Source organism: Lontra canadensis, unplaced genomic scaffold (genome assembly GCF_010015895.1).
Source record: "Lontra canadensis isolate GAN:19392208 unplaced genomic scaffold, GSC_riverotter_1.0 scaffold17, whole genome shotgun sequence".
Taxonomy (NCBI): Eukaryota; Metazoa; Chordata; class Mammalia; order Carnivora; family Mustelidae; genus Lontra; species Lontra canadensis.
Window position 1 is genome coordinate 11,308,802 of NW_022631011.1, and position 17,077 is coordinate 11,325,878.

Sequence of the window (17,077 nt, forward strand, 5' to 3'; positions counted from 1 at the left end):
AACCAGGAAAACACAACCCATAATAAGAAAAAATCACTCAATTGCCCCAGAAATGACAAAGAATTAATAGACAAGCACATTAAGACAATTATAACTACATTCCATATGATCAAGAAGCTAGTGGAAACACTGAACATGTTTGGTAGAGACATGAAAGGTATAAAAAAGCAACCAAACTAAACTTCTAAAGACAACTACAATGTCTGAGATTAAAAAAAAAAAACAAAACCAACAAACAGATGGGATTAATTGTAGCTAAGGCATAATAGAAGAGAGGAAGGAAAAATAATTATATAAGACATACCAATAGAAACTCTCCAAAATGAAAAATAGAGGAAAATATTGAGGAAAAAAATGCATAGAGCATCGACTTGCTGTGGTACAATATCAAGTGCCTGATATGTGTAATCATAGTCTGAGTCCTCAAAGGCAAGGGAAGTATAGAGAAATGTTTGAAAAAATAATCTATGGATTGCAGTACTTATGGGGAAATTTATAGCAATAAAACAAAAAAGTTGTGGGGCACCTGGGTGGCTCAGTTGGTTAAGTGCCCGTTGCTTGCTTATCTAAAAAAAGAAAAAGTCTTAATTCAGTTACCTCACCTTCCATCCTAAGAAACCAAAATAAGAACAAATGAAACCCAAAGTACAGTGAAGAAAGGAAATAGCAAAGATTAGATTGGATATCAACAAAATAACACAAAAGTTAGAAAAAAAATTCTATATTCTTTTTAAACCAAAAGTTAACTTATAAAAAAGATTAATAAAATTACTAAACTTCTAACCAGATTGTTGGGGAGTGGGAGAGGGGAATGTGGGAAAAGAAAGAGAAAATATATATTATGTCAGGAATGAGAGATGTGACATTACTGTATGTTATACATATTCTTATCCACATAAAGAGTTGTAGTAAAGTTTGCTCACCTCCATATTGCTGATTCCAATACTCATTTACTAGACATCTATTGGTTACACCATCAGCAGTATTTTTCATAACTGACATATTTACATTTGGCTTCAAGAACAACATGTTTGGTTTTTCTCTACCTCATGGGGCATTTCTCCTCAGTCTCAATGCAGCTCTCTCTTCATCTCTCTGGACTTCTATATGCTGTGGTGCCTGAGGGCTCAGGGTTCAAGTCTCTTTCCTTTTCTATCTATATGCCCTTCCTGGGTGATCTCATCTGGTCTTATCTCCTTAAATTTTACCTATGACTGCAAAGTCTGTATCTCAGCCTAGACCTCTTCTCTGAACCACAGGCTCATATATCCCACCAATAGCCACTCTGATTCCTGCTTTAGTCTGAGTTCCTAAGGAAATAGGGCCTAAGATAAAAACAAAAACAAAAACGACAAAAACAAAACCTATTGCTAAGACTTTTTTGGGGTGATGCAATCCCAGAAAAGGTTGAGGAGGGTAAATGAGAGGTGAAGGAAGGAAGGAGAGCACATACAAGTGGGTGTTGCTGGGGCGTCTCATAGCTTCCCAACAGCAGTTTGCTTAGTCTCACTGCGTGTTCTGAGCACCAGCGCGGTGGGGGAGCTCACCATGGCGGCAGAGGAGGAGGGAGAAGATGTTTTTGCAGACCCTCCTGTCCTCTGGTCTGTTTCTACCAATGAATGAGAATTCCTCCACACTTCCAGGTGGTACCATTCAGCCTCACACAAGAGGAGCCGCAGGCCAGAGGTCAAGTGCAAGTCAGTAGCTCCCTGGACCTGCAGTTCTGTGGCCCGGCAACCACAGGGGTGGATGGTGCAGGCAGTGGTCTTAGAGGGTTATGGGTATCAGAGCAAAACACCCACTCTGCAAATAGGAAGCAGCTTGTAAAGTGTTTGGAACAATGACTAATTAGGCATCTTAAACCTAACACACCCCAACGTCAAACCTTTAATTTCTCCCACACCTGTTCGTCTCACAGTCTTCTTTATCTTAGAGAGCGGCAGTTTTGTCCTTCCAGTTGCTCTGGCCAATAGTCTCCCTGCTTCCCTGTTTGCCTTCCTTCACTCAGTTCACAGCACAGCAGTCAGCTCATAGAGAAGCTCATAGAGAATACAGACCCCGTCACTTTGGCTTAAAATCCTCTTCCTTTTTGCTCCATTTAATTGTCAAAGAGGCACTGCATCTGCCACTTACTCTTAAACTATTTGGAAAAAAAACTACGGATGATAGATAAGCAGGTAGATAGATAGATACCTGGTTAAACAAAACAGGTAGAGAATTATAAAGAAATTATAACAAAATGCCAACACCTGGGGGATCTGGGCGAAGGGTGTATAGGAATTCTTTGTACTTTTCTTGCAATTTTCTATAAGTTTGAAATTATGTCAAAGTCAAAGTGAAGGAAAACATAATGGCCCAATAATGGTGAATTACTAAAGGAAAATCAGGGTGGGTGTTATTATTGAGAAAGCTTGGGGTGGGGCCGGGGTGGGGGGAATAATGAGAAAGCAACTATAAATATCCACCATAGCCATAATTTAACGTGATGCTGTAAAATGTTACAGACATGTAAAATGTTATTAACAATGGAGAAAATTCAGTTTACCGTTATCAGTATTATTTTTGGAAAAATAATACACACATACACACACACACACACACACACACACATATATATATAATGGCACACATCAAATTTCTAGGTTCACAAAATAGACTTCTCGAGACAGTGACTTTTATCTTCATTATTTTGCATATTTACATATTTTTTGCTTTTTACAGTAAGTTAGCAGTACATTTATAGTCAGCAAAAAAATCAAAATCAATAAAATTTAGAAGGAAAGTTCTCATTTAGGTCAGGAGTCAGCAAATGTGGCCCTTCTGTAAAGGGCCAGATAACAAATATGTTCAGCTTTGCGGACCCTACAGTTTCAGTTGCAACTCTGCAACTCTGCCATTGTAGCAGAAAGCAGCCATAGATAACACATGAACAAATGGGCATGGTTGGGATCCATTAAAACATTATTTACAAAAACAGGTGGCAGTACCTAGTACTTTGCTGACCTGTAATTTAGATGGGTACCCTTTTCCCTAAAGAATGGCTTACAGGCAGGGTGCCTGGGTGGCTCAGTTGGTTAGAAGTCTGCTTTGCCTCAGATTATGATCCCAGGGTCCATGCATCAAGCTCTGCAGAGACCCTGCTTCTCTCTTTCCCCTGCTTGTTCCCTCTAGCTCTATCACTCAAGTGGATAAATAAAATCTGAAAAAAAAAAAAAAAAAAAAAAGGCTTACAGGCAAGAAATATTCCCCTTCCTATGGAACTTTGTATGGGGCCCCCTGGACCAACTGATGGTCTGAGAATTCCACTGGCTCCATGCTCTATCATTGAATAAGTAGGTTAAATGAAATTCAGTGAAAATATCTAACTCAAATCACGTTTATAAACAAGTAACAAACCCTTTGCCTAGAGAAGTGTAATGTGATAAGTATGCATTGTATGATATTGTAGATGGATTTGGTCTGTCAGAGAACTGGATCCCAACTGTCTGAAAAAAATATTCCTTTTAATATGCCCTGGGGACTCAGCGGCACCTCCCTGACTGCTGGAGTGATCAAAGGCCTGAAGGGAGTGCGAAAATCTAGAAAAAGCTGGGGTCCTCCTGGTCTCGTTCCAGGAATGAAATCTTGCTCTGTAAGGAGCATAATCTACAGCTTCCATAAAATTAGCTGGGTAATGTACCATCTTTTGCTATTGTAAGGGCCTATTTAGGCAGAGCAATTCCATCTGGTTAAACAGTGATTTTGTTGTTTATGCAGTAAAACTTAAACTGACCCTGCCACCACCACCCCGCCCCCCAGGGGAACTTACTTAAAAGCAAGTCCGGGGGGGCGCCTAGGTGGCTCAGTCGGCTGGGGCCTCGCCTTCGGCTCGGGTCGTGGTTCCAGGGTCCTGGGATCGAGCCCCACATCGGGCTCTCTGCTCGGCGGGGAGCCTGCTTCCTCCTCTCCCTCTCTCTCTGCCTGCCTCTCTGCCTACTTGTGATCTCTGTCAAATTAATAAAATCTTAAAAAAAAAAAAAAAAAAAAGCAAGTCTGGGAAACTAGTAAAATACGGTTGACCAGTCCCAGGTAACAGAGCCCAAACACAAGAGCGGGTCAGGCCAGGTGGAGACATCCAATCGTGGAACACGCATACTGTCTCCCTAGCTACCAAGGAGTGTGGGCCCCGCCTTTTGGGCGCCTTTTGGGTGCCAATTATGACCACGGTGATAGACTAGTTCAAATATCTACTATAGAGTAAATTGTAATTCAATTGGCCACCTGTGTGTGACCTAGCATGACTGTGCAGCTTTCTCTGTGTGTTACAATCTCATTGGCCACCTGTGTGTGGCTAGGCTCAACCACACGGCCTTTGCCCTTTAAAAGGTAGTCTGTAAGGCGGGGACAGGTCGCCCTCTCTGTAAGAGGCGGCCCGGAACAGTTGGTTTGATTCTCGATGCTTGGCGTGAAATAAAGCTTTGCTTGACCTTCACTTTGTATCAGTCTCGCTCCTTTGATTACGGACCCGTCACTATTACCTTGAAGAGACTGTGGAAGATTGGTCTACTTCTTCCTTTAACATCTGAAAGTATTCCTCACTGTGGTATCTGGCCTGGAATATTCTTTATAAGAAAAATTTTAAATTACAATTTCCTTAGTAGATCCCAAATTGTTTAGATTTTATATTTCCTCTTGAACTAATATGGGATAACATTTCAAAATTTTTGATGAAATTATTAGCTGTATCCTTTATATTCTCTCTGTAACAGTTGTAGATGTGCATTGAAGGCCACTTTTGTGCTCCTTACACTGACAGATGGTACTTCTCTCTCTCTCTCTTTTTTTTTCTTGATCAGTTTTGCTGGGGCATTCCAAATTTTATTTCTTTCAAAAGCTGAACCAAAATATTTGTTTTCTGTTTCATTAATTCATGCTCTACAATTTCTTTCGTTTCTTTCTTTCTTTCTTTCTTTTTTTTTTTTTTTTAAAGAAACCGTGTATTGTCTATCGACCATATTTCCATTTTCTGTTTAAGGGTTTGTGGAAGCACAGCTTAAAGCCACTCAGGAGTTAGTCATTCCTCTTCATTCAGGGACCTGAGCAGTGGGAACCGCAGACCACCCTTCAGGAGGGATCCGCTGACAAGGCACCGAGGTCACCCGCATGCCTTCAGAACGGTCTGCGACCTCAGGTTGAGGAGTGGTAAATCCAGGAGCTGGAGCCGTCTGTTCAACTCTGAAATTCCTCTGTGGTCACAGCCTTTTCAGCAGCGGTCTGCTCTGCCCCTACAATCTCTTCAGAATCTCTGGAAGGAGAGGTCTGGGAGGACCCCCTCTAGCTGTACCCAGGACCTGGTGCCACACATGCGCAGACCTCCCTGGGTGGCATCCTCCACATCAGACCCACTGAGTGAGCTCCCTTGCCTATGGGATGGTGATGTCCACGTACAGCAGATGGGTTGCTCTACCATGGCTGTGGTGGGCAGGTCAACACCAGACACATCAGTGAGAGGCTGGTGGTCATCCCTGGCAGCAGTAACCACCAGAAGTCATTGTTCTTGGAACACTCCCTGGATCTAGTTAATGAAGGCTCTGGGAGCGAAGGGGCCAGCCATAGTGGGGGGTCCAAGGACGGCAGCAAACTTCCGCACAACTCATTGGCCAGTATTCCTGAAGGTCATAACCCTGACATCAGTTGGGTTTCCATGGCAACAATGGCCTGAGCTGCCAGCAGAGGCTACTCCTAGGTTCTCTCCAAATTTATGCTAAAGATGCCATCACTTTTCCTTTTGTAGATGTACTGTTCCACTTAGAAGTCAAGTTGGTACCACCTGAGTGTGTTCCTGCTGCAAGGAATTTGAGAACACCCTCTTCCTTCATTTGCAGAACATCAAATATTCTGGACATTGTGAAAATTTCCCTTTAAGCTACGATGGGAACCCAGAACAGCACTGTATGAACCTCTCTCTACATTCTTTCTTTAGATTTACTTACTATTCTTTTTCTAACTTCTCGCAATGGATATTTAAATCAGTGAATTGTAGCCCTGTCTTTCCTAATATAGGCACTGAATGCCATAAATTTCTCTTTAATCAGGGCTTTCGTTCTTTCCCACAATTTTTACTGTTATCCAGACAAAGATACCTTCCAAATTTCCACTATGTTTACTTCTTTTACCTATAGGTGATTTAAATTGTCTTGATTTCTAAACATTTGGGAATTTATTTTTTAGTGTGCGTGTGTTACTGATTTCTAGCTAATTTTATTGTTGTCTGAAAACATATGCTAAGTCTTCCTGTCCAATGTGATAGCCACTAACCAGATGTGACTATTTAAATTAATTAGAATTAAATAAAATGTTGTTCATCAGTCACATTAGCCACATTTTAATGGCTCAGTAGCCACATGTGGCTAGTGACTATTAGCTATGTGATTACTGTACTGAACACTACTGACAAGAACCTATTAAGTTCTATTGGACAGCACTACACTAAATTATTTCAGTCTGATGAAATTTGCTGAGGCTTGCTTTACAAACCAGCACATGGTCAGCTATGGTAAATGTTCTTTGTACACCCAAAAGTTTTCTGCCAGTGTTGGTTGCACTGTTTTCTATATGTTAAGTAGATCATTTTATTAACATATCCTGTATGTCCACATGTACTACATTCTTAAACATTTTTTTCCTGCTTGTTTACTGAGAGAGCTATGGGAAAGTCTTCCACTAGGATTGTAGATTCATCTTTCTCATTTTAGTTTTGCTGTCAATTTTAGCTTTATATACTTTGACGCAAAATTATTAGATGTATATACTTTGGAATATTTGTATTTTCTTGGTAAACTGACTCTTTTATCAATAAAAATGTCCCCTTTTATCTATAGTAAGCCTTTGGGGTTTTTTTGTTTTGTTTTGTTTTGCAAGTAGACAAGTAACTGTTTTTATTGAATACAGAAGATCCTTGAAAACTGCAATTCCTTTCATTCCCAAAGTGCTGGAGCCAAGCATGCGTCCTGCGTAACTCCCTCCCATTTCTTCTCGGGGATTTTCAAGCCTTTGGTTTTAAGGTCTACTTGTTGTCTAATATTGGTACAGCAATTAACAGTTTTCTTTTGGTTAGTGTTTTAATGGAGTATCTTTTTCCATACTTTAATTTTGAATTCCCTGGATCCTTGCTCTTACAGTGGGTCTTGCTCGAGCAAGTACCCTATAAACTATAAGAAATGCAAGAATTTTCCTAAAGTTCATTATATCTAATATAATTACTGATGTAATACAATTACTGATCTACCATGTTCCTTCTCAACACTTGCTATTGTCAGACTTTTAAAAATCATATTTATATATATGTAGTGTTACTTTTGTAACTCGTTTCTAAAACCTAGTGAACAAGTGGATTTAGAAAACTGGGGAAAGTGGAGAGTGCAGAATGGCTGTACAGCAAAGTGCTTAGCAGTGCAATTCGCCAGGATAGGGACTTCAGGAGGAAGATATCATGGGGGTGTGTAGTAAGCAGTTGGCTCTTAAAATTTATCCTCAGGAGAGAGGGGTAAACTTGATACAAATTTCATCATCCTATTTCCTCACTTTTTAAATTCCCCAAAGAATAAAGGCTAATTAATTATACCTTTTCCTACTCCCTTCTCAACTTATTGTCATGTCAATGCCTCTTAGCTCTTCTGCTTATGACCCTCACGCTTTTATTTCCAGACTTCAAAAGTTTTTCTTTCTGCTCCTTCTCCATTTAATTTTACTCTTCTGAAGGCAGTAAGATGATCATGCCATTCCTTGGTTCAAAGACGTCAATGGCTTTCCATTACCTTGAGAACAAATACAGAAATATGAAACTCAATCCTATCATAACTAGTACTCTTCCATTTTACACGATACTAAATGCCAGAAAGTTGAAGTGCCTGCTCGTTTAGCATCATACTCCTTAAGTCTTTTCTCATACTTCACTCTGATTTCCACCTTATTCTTACCCTCTAAGTACACGTTTTAGTCATTATTTGCAAAAACACTTGAGTGTAAGGGCAGGAACCCTTCCTCTCCCCTTGAGTAGTACTCAGTAGTGCCTGACACTGAATGTGTATTGAATGAATTAGTGACTAAGCACATACTCCACATCATTTCTTTCACTTTCTTCCTTCTGTGACTTTGTTGACTACTCCCTTCCTACCTCTATGCCTCTAATCCCATCCTTCAAAACTCAAATCTCAGGAGCTCCCCAAACTTTTTCTTTCCAATCACAATTGAACCCTACTTCCTCTTATAAGCACCTTGTCTACCTCTATGATTGTACTGAACCATGTGTTTTCTTTATACATCAGACTTTATCACATAAGCTTTGTATATTGTGTATACCACAAAACCTAAAAAAAAAGCCTTGCACATTGTAGATAACAATAACTATTAAAGTGATATAGTAACTGGATGATTATAGAGAATATTCAGTGTATAGCAGTGGAATCTTAACAAATGCTAATACTAGAAAACAATTTTAAATTTTTATTTTTAAATGTTTCTATTTTTCAGTTGAAAACTTTGCATATAGTAGCCTATTACTATATGTATATCAGAAATCAACAAACCAAAGTCTGATAAATGTTGCCACTTGAAAAAAATCAATGTCTTTATTCTTAGACAGAATATGGTATGCAAATTAGTCATGTGGGCACTACTTCAGCTCTCATTTTTGTTTATCTATAGATGACATAGTGCTAGACTCTGACATATGGAATTAAAAAAATTGTCTCACATATTTAAGAAACTGTGATTAAATCGTAATATGGAGGAAGTGATTTCAAACCACTGGTCTATGGGCTGCATTACTGAAAGCAAAATAATTCCATATTCTCTGTCCCTATTGCAGGAACCTGAAAATTCCTACTCTTTAGGAAAACCAAAACTAGGGCAAAGAAAACAAAAATTTTTTTTCTGAGAAAATAGGGCACTGAAATTATGTAGTTAATAAGTTTAATACCAGAATAGCATAGCCATGTTCACACACAGAGAATTTAATGAGCGATTAAGTAATGTGAGCATAAGGTAGGACTCTCTGTTGTCAGGTGGCAAGTGGCATGCTGATTATGAGTGATGCCAATTAAGATATAGAAGGGATTTAAGTTTTCCCCACATTCTCTAATGTAACTTCTCTGATATGTAATAATTAGGGCACACTAAAGGTTTGAGATAATGACATTAATACATTTCCTTCTGAGCTGACTGCACACACCATCACACGGATCTTTACAGTATCTGATAAGGTTCTGCATTGTTATTCATTTCTTATAATGATAAAACTCTCCCCTTGTAGATTATATTTGAATAAAAGACCAGAGGCTTTTGTTTTTCGATTATAACAGACAGAAATTTCTTTCCATTGTTGCTGACATTCAGTAATATTTATTCATATTGAAGGTTTTCTCAATTACTCATGGACCTTAGAATCTTTCTTAAGTTTAGTAATGTCTGAATTCTCAGTTAAACTTTCATTGTAGAACTTAAGTGTTTTCTGTCCAGTGTGTTTCCTTTTAATGTAGCACAAGAGTTGAGCACTGATTAATACCGTTTTCATAATCAATAGCATTCCTAAGATTTTTTTCTGGTATAGTGTCCCTGGTATGAAATAAAGTCTGCGAATACTCTAAAGGTTTTCCCACATTTATCACACTTAGCCTGTCTTCCTCAGAATGGACTGTCTCATGATTAATAAGCTCAGAGCTGGCTAAAACTTCTGCTGCACTGGACACACATGTGGGGTCTCTCCCCAGTGTGGATTCCCTGGTGTTCAGTAAGCTCAGAGCATGTGCCGAAGGCTTTCCCACATGCATCACATTTACATGGCTTTTCCCCAGTGTGGATTCTTTGATGGTTAATGAGATCAGAGCGCCGACTAAAGCTTTTGCCACACTGATCGCATGAATATGGTTTTTCTCCAGTGTGGATCCTCTGATGTAGGATAAGAGCTGAGCACTGACTAAAAGCCTTTCCACACTCAGGACACTGATAGGGTTTTTCCCCAGTGTGGATTCTCTGGTGTTTGATCAGGTCTGAGTTCTGGCTGAAACTTTTGCTGCACTGTGTGCATGGGTATGGTTTTTCTCCAGTGTGAATTCTCTGATGAAGAATAAGGTCAGAACTCTGGCTGAAGGCTTTCTCACAATGATCACAATGATAGGGCTTTTCCCCAGAGTGCACTCTCTGATGTTTAGTGAGGTCTGAGCTTTGACTGAAACTTTTATTGCACTGGTTACAAGCATACGGTTTCTCTCCAGTGTGTATTCTTTGATGTTTAACGAGGTCTGAATGACGACTAAAACTTTTAGTACAATCACTGCATGGATAGGGTTTCTCTCCAGTGTGGATTCTCTGATGGAGAATAAGATTCGAGCTCTGACTAAAGGTTTTCCCACACTCATCACATTCATAGGGCTTCTCCCCTGTATGAATTCTATGATGTTTAACAAGGTCTGATCTTCGACTAAACATTTTGCTGCACTGGCTACATGGGTAAGGTTTCTCTCCAGTGTGAATTCTCTGATGATTCATGAGATCTGAAAGTCTACTGAAGGTTTTGCTACACTGATTACATGGATAGGGTTTCTCTCCAGTGTGAATTCTCTGATGCAGAATAAGGACTGAGCTCTGATTAAAAGCTTTACCACATTCATTACATTTATAGGGTTTCTCTCCAGTGTGGATTCTTCGATGTTTAATAAGATCTGAGTTCTGACTGAAACTTTTGTTACACTGATTACATGGATATGGTTTCTCCCCAGTGTGAATTCTCTGATGCAGAATAAGATCTGAGCTCTGACTGAAGGCTTTTCCACACACATCACATTTATATGGTTTCTCCCCAGTGTGGATTCTTTGATGTTTTATAACATCAGAGCTCTGACTAAAATGTTTGTTACACTGGTTACATGTATAAGGCTTCTCTCCAGTATGGATTCTCTGATGCTTAACCAGATCTGAGCGCTGGCTAAAACTTTTACTACAGTGACTGCACTGATAGGGTTTTTCTCCTGTATGGATTCTCTGATGGATGATGAGATCAGAACTCTGACTGAAGGCTTTCCCACATTCATCACATTTATAAGGTTTTTCACCAGTGTGGACTCTTTGATGTTTAATAAGGTCTGAGCTCCGACTGAAACTTTTAATGCACCAAGTACAAGGATAGGGTTTCTCTCCAGTATGAATTCTCTGATGCAGAACCAGAGCTGAGCTCACACTAAAAGTCTTTCCACACTTATCACATTCATAGGGTTTCTCCCAATGGGTTCTTCGATGCCTAATAAGGCCTGTACTCCAAGCAAAGCTTTGCCCACATCCATCACAGTTATGCTGTCTTCTTTTAAAGAAATTTTGATCCTTCTCATTTAATTTATCCCCAAATTCACAAAATCCTCTGCATTCAGAATCCCGGAGAACATCATCTCTGGGGTTGCCAGACTCTCCAGGCAATGGTTCAATTTTTGTTGTAATTTCCTCCTCTGAAGTCACCTCTCCAAACTTGGTCTTAGTCTCACCACCTAGAACAATAAAAAAATCCAAATGGAATGTATTCTTCATACTGTATATCACAATATGAGAGTGCTCTAAAACACTGAAAATTATCCTCTGAAAGAGCAATTAGGAAGAATCAATAAGTAATGGATCATAATAACCATGTATTGAAACGGTTTACCAGATATGTCCTGTATATGTTTGTCACAGGAGATCTGGGAATACTGGAACCTAGTCACAGTAATTATGAAAGTTTTGACTAAATTAAAACTAATACACAAGCAACTTATTAACATAAGTAAGGTAAGCAATATGAAAGAGTACTTGAGGGATAGGGGAGAAGGAGAGAGAGAAGGTGGCAGTGGCAGCCTGGCTGTCACTGGGAAGACCACCAACTCGCCTGATCAGAGGCTACTATTGGGGGTTAAGCAACCTCTGTTCAGTATTACTAGCCAATGCAACAAGACATGAAAAATAAATGAGAGATACAAACAAGAAAAAAGTCAAACTGTCTTCACTTGTAGACTATACAGTCATGTATATAGAAGATTCTAAAGTATCTCAAAGAAGTTATTAGAGGGCCGCCTGGGTGGCTCAGTGGGTTAAAGCCTCTGCCTTCGGCTCGGGTCACGATCCCGGGGTCCTGGGATCGAGCCCCACATGGGGCTCTCTGCTCAGCGGGGGGCCTGCTTTCCCCACTCTCTCTCTGCCTGCCTCTGCCTACTTGTGAGCTCTGTCAAATAAATAAATAAATAAATAAATAAATAAAATCTTAAAAAAATAAGTTATTAGAACTTGTACATGAGTTTATTAGAATAACATACAAAACCCAACTGTATTTTAGTATACTACCCATGAAAAATTAGAGCCTAAAATTAAAAACATTTTTAATTACATCAAAAATAAAATATTTAAAAACAATTCAACAAAATACATGTATATGTTTATAATGAACACTACAAAACACTGCTAAGAGAAGTTAAAGAAGACATAATAAACAGAAATATATGTCATCACTTATGGAGAGGAAGATTTAATATTGTTAAGATGGTGGATTTCTTCCCAAACTTTGCTATACGTTCAATACAACTCCAATCAAAACCTCAGCAGGATTTTTTCATAGAAATTGACAAACTGATTCTAAACTTTATGTAGAAAGGCACAGAAGAGTCTAAACAATTTTGGAAAAGAAGAACAAAATTAAAGAAGTTACACTACCAGATTTCAAGCTTTATTGTAAGGCTACAGTAATCAAAGTAGTATGGGACTGCATAAGGACAAGCATATCCACTAATGGAAAAAGACTGAGTCCATAAATAGATCCAAACATTTATGTAAAACTGATTGTCAACAAAGTTGCTAAGAAAATCAAGGGTGAAAGGACAGTCTTTTTTCAAAAGATATTGTTATATCTTTTCAGCTGTAACAGTAACACAAATTAACCCTCTTTCCTTATGCTATATACAAAAATTAACTAGAAATGTAATATAAACATAAATATAAAAACTAAAACTATAACACTTCTAGAAGAAAGCAAAGCACAGATGACAAAAGTTAAGGCACAGAACTATGAGAAAATAAATTGCAGTTTAAGCCACCCAGTTTGTGATACTTTGTTATGGGAGCCCTAGCAGACAAATAAAGCATGTTTTTGAACTGTACACATTTATGGAATTATATCACATATATTCTATGATTTTTTTTTTTGCTCAACATTATGTTTGGAACATAACATTATGTTCATCCATATTCAATCGTGTAACTGCAGTCTATTGATGTTCATTACCATAGTGTGACCTATACCACAATTTACTTAGCCATTCTCCTTCAATGGACAATAATATTTTGTTATTTCAAACAATGCTCATATGAATCTGCTGGTACATTTATCTTTACGCACATATTCAAGTGTTTCTCCAGGTTACATAAACTTAGGACCAGAATTGCTGGGTCTTATTGTTGAGTTTGAGTTCACACTGCTCTATATGCTAACCAATATTAAGTCTATCCTCTTTTTAACCCACTGCAATCGGGCTTTTATCTCCTTAACTCCATCAAAACTGCACTTATCAGAATCCCTAATAAGCTCTATCTTAACAAATCTAATGGTCAATTCTCAATCTTCTTCTGTATTTATCTGACATAATTGATTACTCTCTTCTTAAAACATTTTTCTTCTAACTTAACTTTCCCCTACTCTCCATAAAACAGTATACTTTAAATTTTTTTTTATTTATTCATTTGTCAGAGAGAGAGAAAGATAGCAAGAGGGCACACAAGCAGGGGGAGTGGCAGGGAGAGGGAGAAGCAGGCTCCCGGCTGAGCAAGGAGCCTGATGCAGGACTCGATCCTGGGACCCTGGAATCATGACCTGAGCCAAAAGGCAGATGCTTAACTGACTGAGCCACCCAGGCATCTCCATAGTAATCTTTATATGTTATTATCATGCACAAAATGTTCCATTACACTGGGAATAAATTCCATGTCCTTACTATGGCTCAGAAGGTTCCATCCTGTCCTTTCTCTCTCTGCTCTCATTTCATTCCCGTTTCCTGTCTACCCCATACTGACACTGTTCCTGCTACATTAAAGGGCCTCTGGCATTTGTTGGTCCCTGTGCCTAAAACACTCTTCTCTCAGATAGCCATGTGGCTTGTTTTCTCACTTCCCTTATATCTCTAACCAACTGTTACCACCTCAGAAAGACACAATACTTGGAGAGCTCTGCATTTTTGAGACAATAGATATCACAGTCGAATGTGCTGAAACGACCAATATTAGTACCCTGACTCAAAATTTAAAAGAAGGCTTTGCATGGGTCCAGGTTGCAATGTAAGCTGTCATGTCACATGACTTTATTAACTACGATAACCAATGGTAAGATACGTCTGCAGTAGTCAGGGATGCTGTATTAAGGCTTCTGCAAGCCTCCAGAAGAGAACGACACCGGAGTAAGGCTATACTCTCTTCTGCCAACAATTTTCTAAGTGAAAAACAGATGCTGGCTTGCTCTTGGGCACTAATAAGACTTAATGCTTCACCACAGAACACCAAATGACTATTACAAGCTGATCATTGTGAGCTACCTAGTTGACCCACCAAATCCTAAAACTAGACATACAAACCAGCGTTCCATTATAAAAGCAAGTATGGAAGACAAATAAATTCCATGTGCTAGTGATGTGGGTTTCCCTATTGCTCCACTAATCCCCTCCTTATTAGCCCATATTCATGGCCTAATGGGAATCCCCTCTTATCAGTTAACAGAGGAGGAAAATGTACAGAACTGAGTTATAGATGGGTCTGCTCAGTGTGTGGACACTAGCAGAAAACGAACCTTTCACTTACACCTTGACTCTGAAGTGACCTGAAACATACTGGTAAAAGCAAATCCTCCCATTAGACAGAATTTCAGGTATACACCTGGCTGTCCACTTTCATGGAAGGCAAGAGAGCCTAAGATACACATCTGTACTGATTCATGGATAATGACTAATGGGTTATTAGTTAGTTAGGTAGCTAAAAGAACAAGCCTGGAAGATCAGAAATAAGGATTATAGAAGAAAATTATAACAGACCTCCTACGATGGGCAAAGAATGAATGTATTTGTGTCCCGTGTGAATACTCACCAAAGGGCATCCACTTGAAAGAAGCCTCTCAATCAGACGGACATGGTGATCCACGTTGTGAAAGTCAGCCTTTTTACTAATATTTGCCCAATGGATTCATGTACAAAGTGGTCATGGAAGCATTGTGTGGGCTCAACAATATGGGTGTCTATTACAAGGCTGATATGCCTATTATCACAGCTATATAGCCATGCGGCCAACTGCTGGGAACAACCCTGAGCCCCTAATATGGTACAATTCTCCGGAGAGGAACAAGCCCACAACTAGGGGGCAGATTCATCAGACTTGGCTCCTTCTGTCATGAAGAGGGCAAAAATTTGTTTTCAAAGGACTAAATATATAGTTCAAATACAAATGTGCACTGACCTAAGAGAATGCTTTATTTATTACCATGGTGAGTCTATACAATAATACCTCCAGAGGAGTAGTTTTACAGGGAAGGAAGTATAGCAATAAGCTCACACACGTAATTCACGGGTCTTACCACACGTCCCATCATCCAGAAGTAAGTGGATTCCAATAATAGTGGAATGATTTACTGAAGGCTCAGTTACAGTACCAGGCTAGGCAACAACACCCTAAGTTTGGGGTGCTGTCCTACAGGATGCAATATGTGCCTTAAACCAGAGGAGAATAAACAGTGTTGTCTTACCTATGGCCAGAGTACCTGCGCATAGGAGCCAAGGGTAGAGGAGTAGTAAAATGTCTCCTTTCACTATATAACTAATAATCCATTCATATCATGGATTGTATTATATTTATATTCTTAAAGATTTATTTGAGAGAGGACGTGAGCATGTGTACACATGTGGGTGGGGGCAGACAGAGAGGGAAATAATCTCAAGCAGACTCCCCACTGAGCAGGGAACCTGATGTGAGGCTTAACCCCATGACCCTGAGATCACAACCTGAACTAAAATTAAGAGTCGGACAATCAACTGACTGAGCCACCCAGGTGCCCCCATATTATTTTTAATTCCTATCCCCATAATCTTGGGCTTGGTGAGTTTGGGGTTCTGGTTCTCAAAGAAGAAATACATCTACCATGGAACCAAGTCATGATTTTGTTAAATCTGAAGCTGAGACTGTCTCCTGGCCATTTGGGTTCCTCATGCTGCTGAACCAACTGGCAAGAGAAAGGTTGCTCTGCTGGCTGGGATGACTGATACCAATTGATACTGGGGGTTGGCTGCTGCTACATAACAAGGGCAAGGGAAAAAAGGCGTGGAAATCAGGTAATTCAATGCGGGTGCTTCCTAGTTCTCTCCTGTCTAAAGGCCCAGTCAATGGTACACTGAAAAAACATGGAAGAGACAAGATCATCAAGGACTCAGATCATCCAGGAAGAAAGGTTTATATTACTAAACTAGGTAAAGAACTCTGCCACTGAGATCCTGACAGAGGGTAGAGACAACATGGAATGGGTGATGAAAGAAGATGTTATGATTATCAGTTTTGGCTTTATGAATAGTAAAACCTGTAGCAGTGATTTTAAGTTAATTATGACTTCACCCCTTTTACCTCACTACCTAATATGAGGAGCATCAATGGCAGTGAAGTTTCATGTTTTGGGGGGGGTGGGGAGTATAATTTAATTACAAGTCAACCTGTGAAGCAGAAGCTTAAGAGACTGTTTTTCTCTGTGTTAGGAACAGGATAAACCAAACAAAGGACAAAAGTAAACATTATAGGTTAAAAGGGGTGGACTGTAATGGGATATTCTCCTTTTGCCCCTCTAGGTCTACTGTTCATGTTTCTCTGTGCTCCAAGAGGCTGATACTAATTTATGGACTGCAGCACTTGGGATTCTGTGTCCTCTGGCTTGCAATTAGATTTGGCCCAAAGTCGGAGGAGAACTGTAGAATGACCAACTATCCTGGTTTGTCCAAAAGAGATGGGCATCTTGGGATATGGGACTTTCAGTGCTAAATCCCAGGGGAAACCAGGATGAGTTCTT

The 17,077-nt window shown here is 39.5% G+C and overlaps 1 protein-coding gene across 1 annotated transcript in view; it reads right to left on the bottom strand.

The window, feature by feature from the left end:
• Positions 1-9,257: 9,257 nt before the first annotated feature.
• Positions 9,258-17,077, bottom strand: part of LOC116868836 — a 42,697-nt gene continuing 34,877 nt past the window's right edge. The window contains exon 10 of the mRNA XM_032859444.1: positions 9,258-11,516. Coding sequence (XP_032715335.1) covers positions 9,694-11,516 — 1,823 coding nt within the window. The 3' untranslated portion in view covers positions 9,258-9,693. The remainder of the gene's footprint in view (positions 11,517-17,077) is intronic.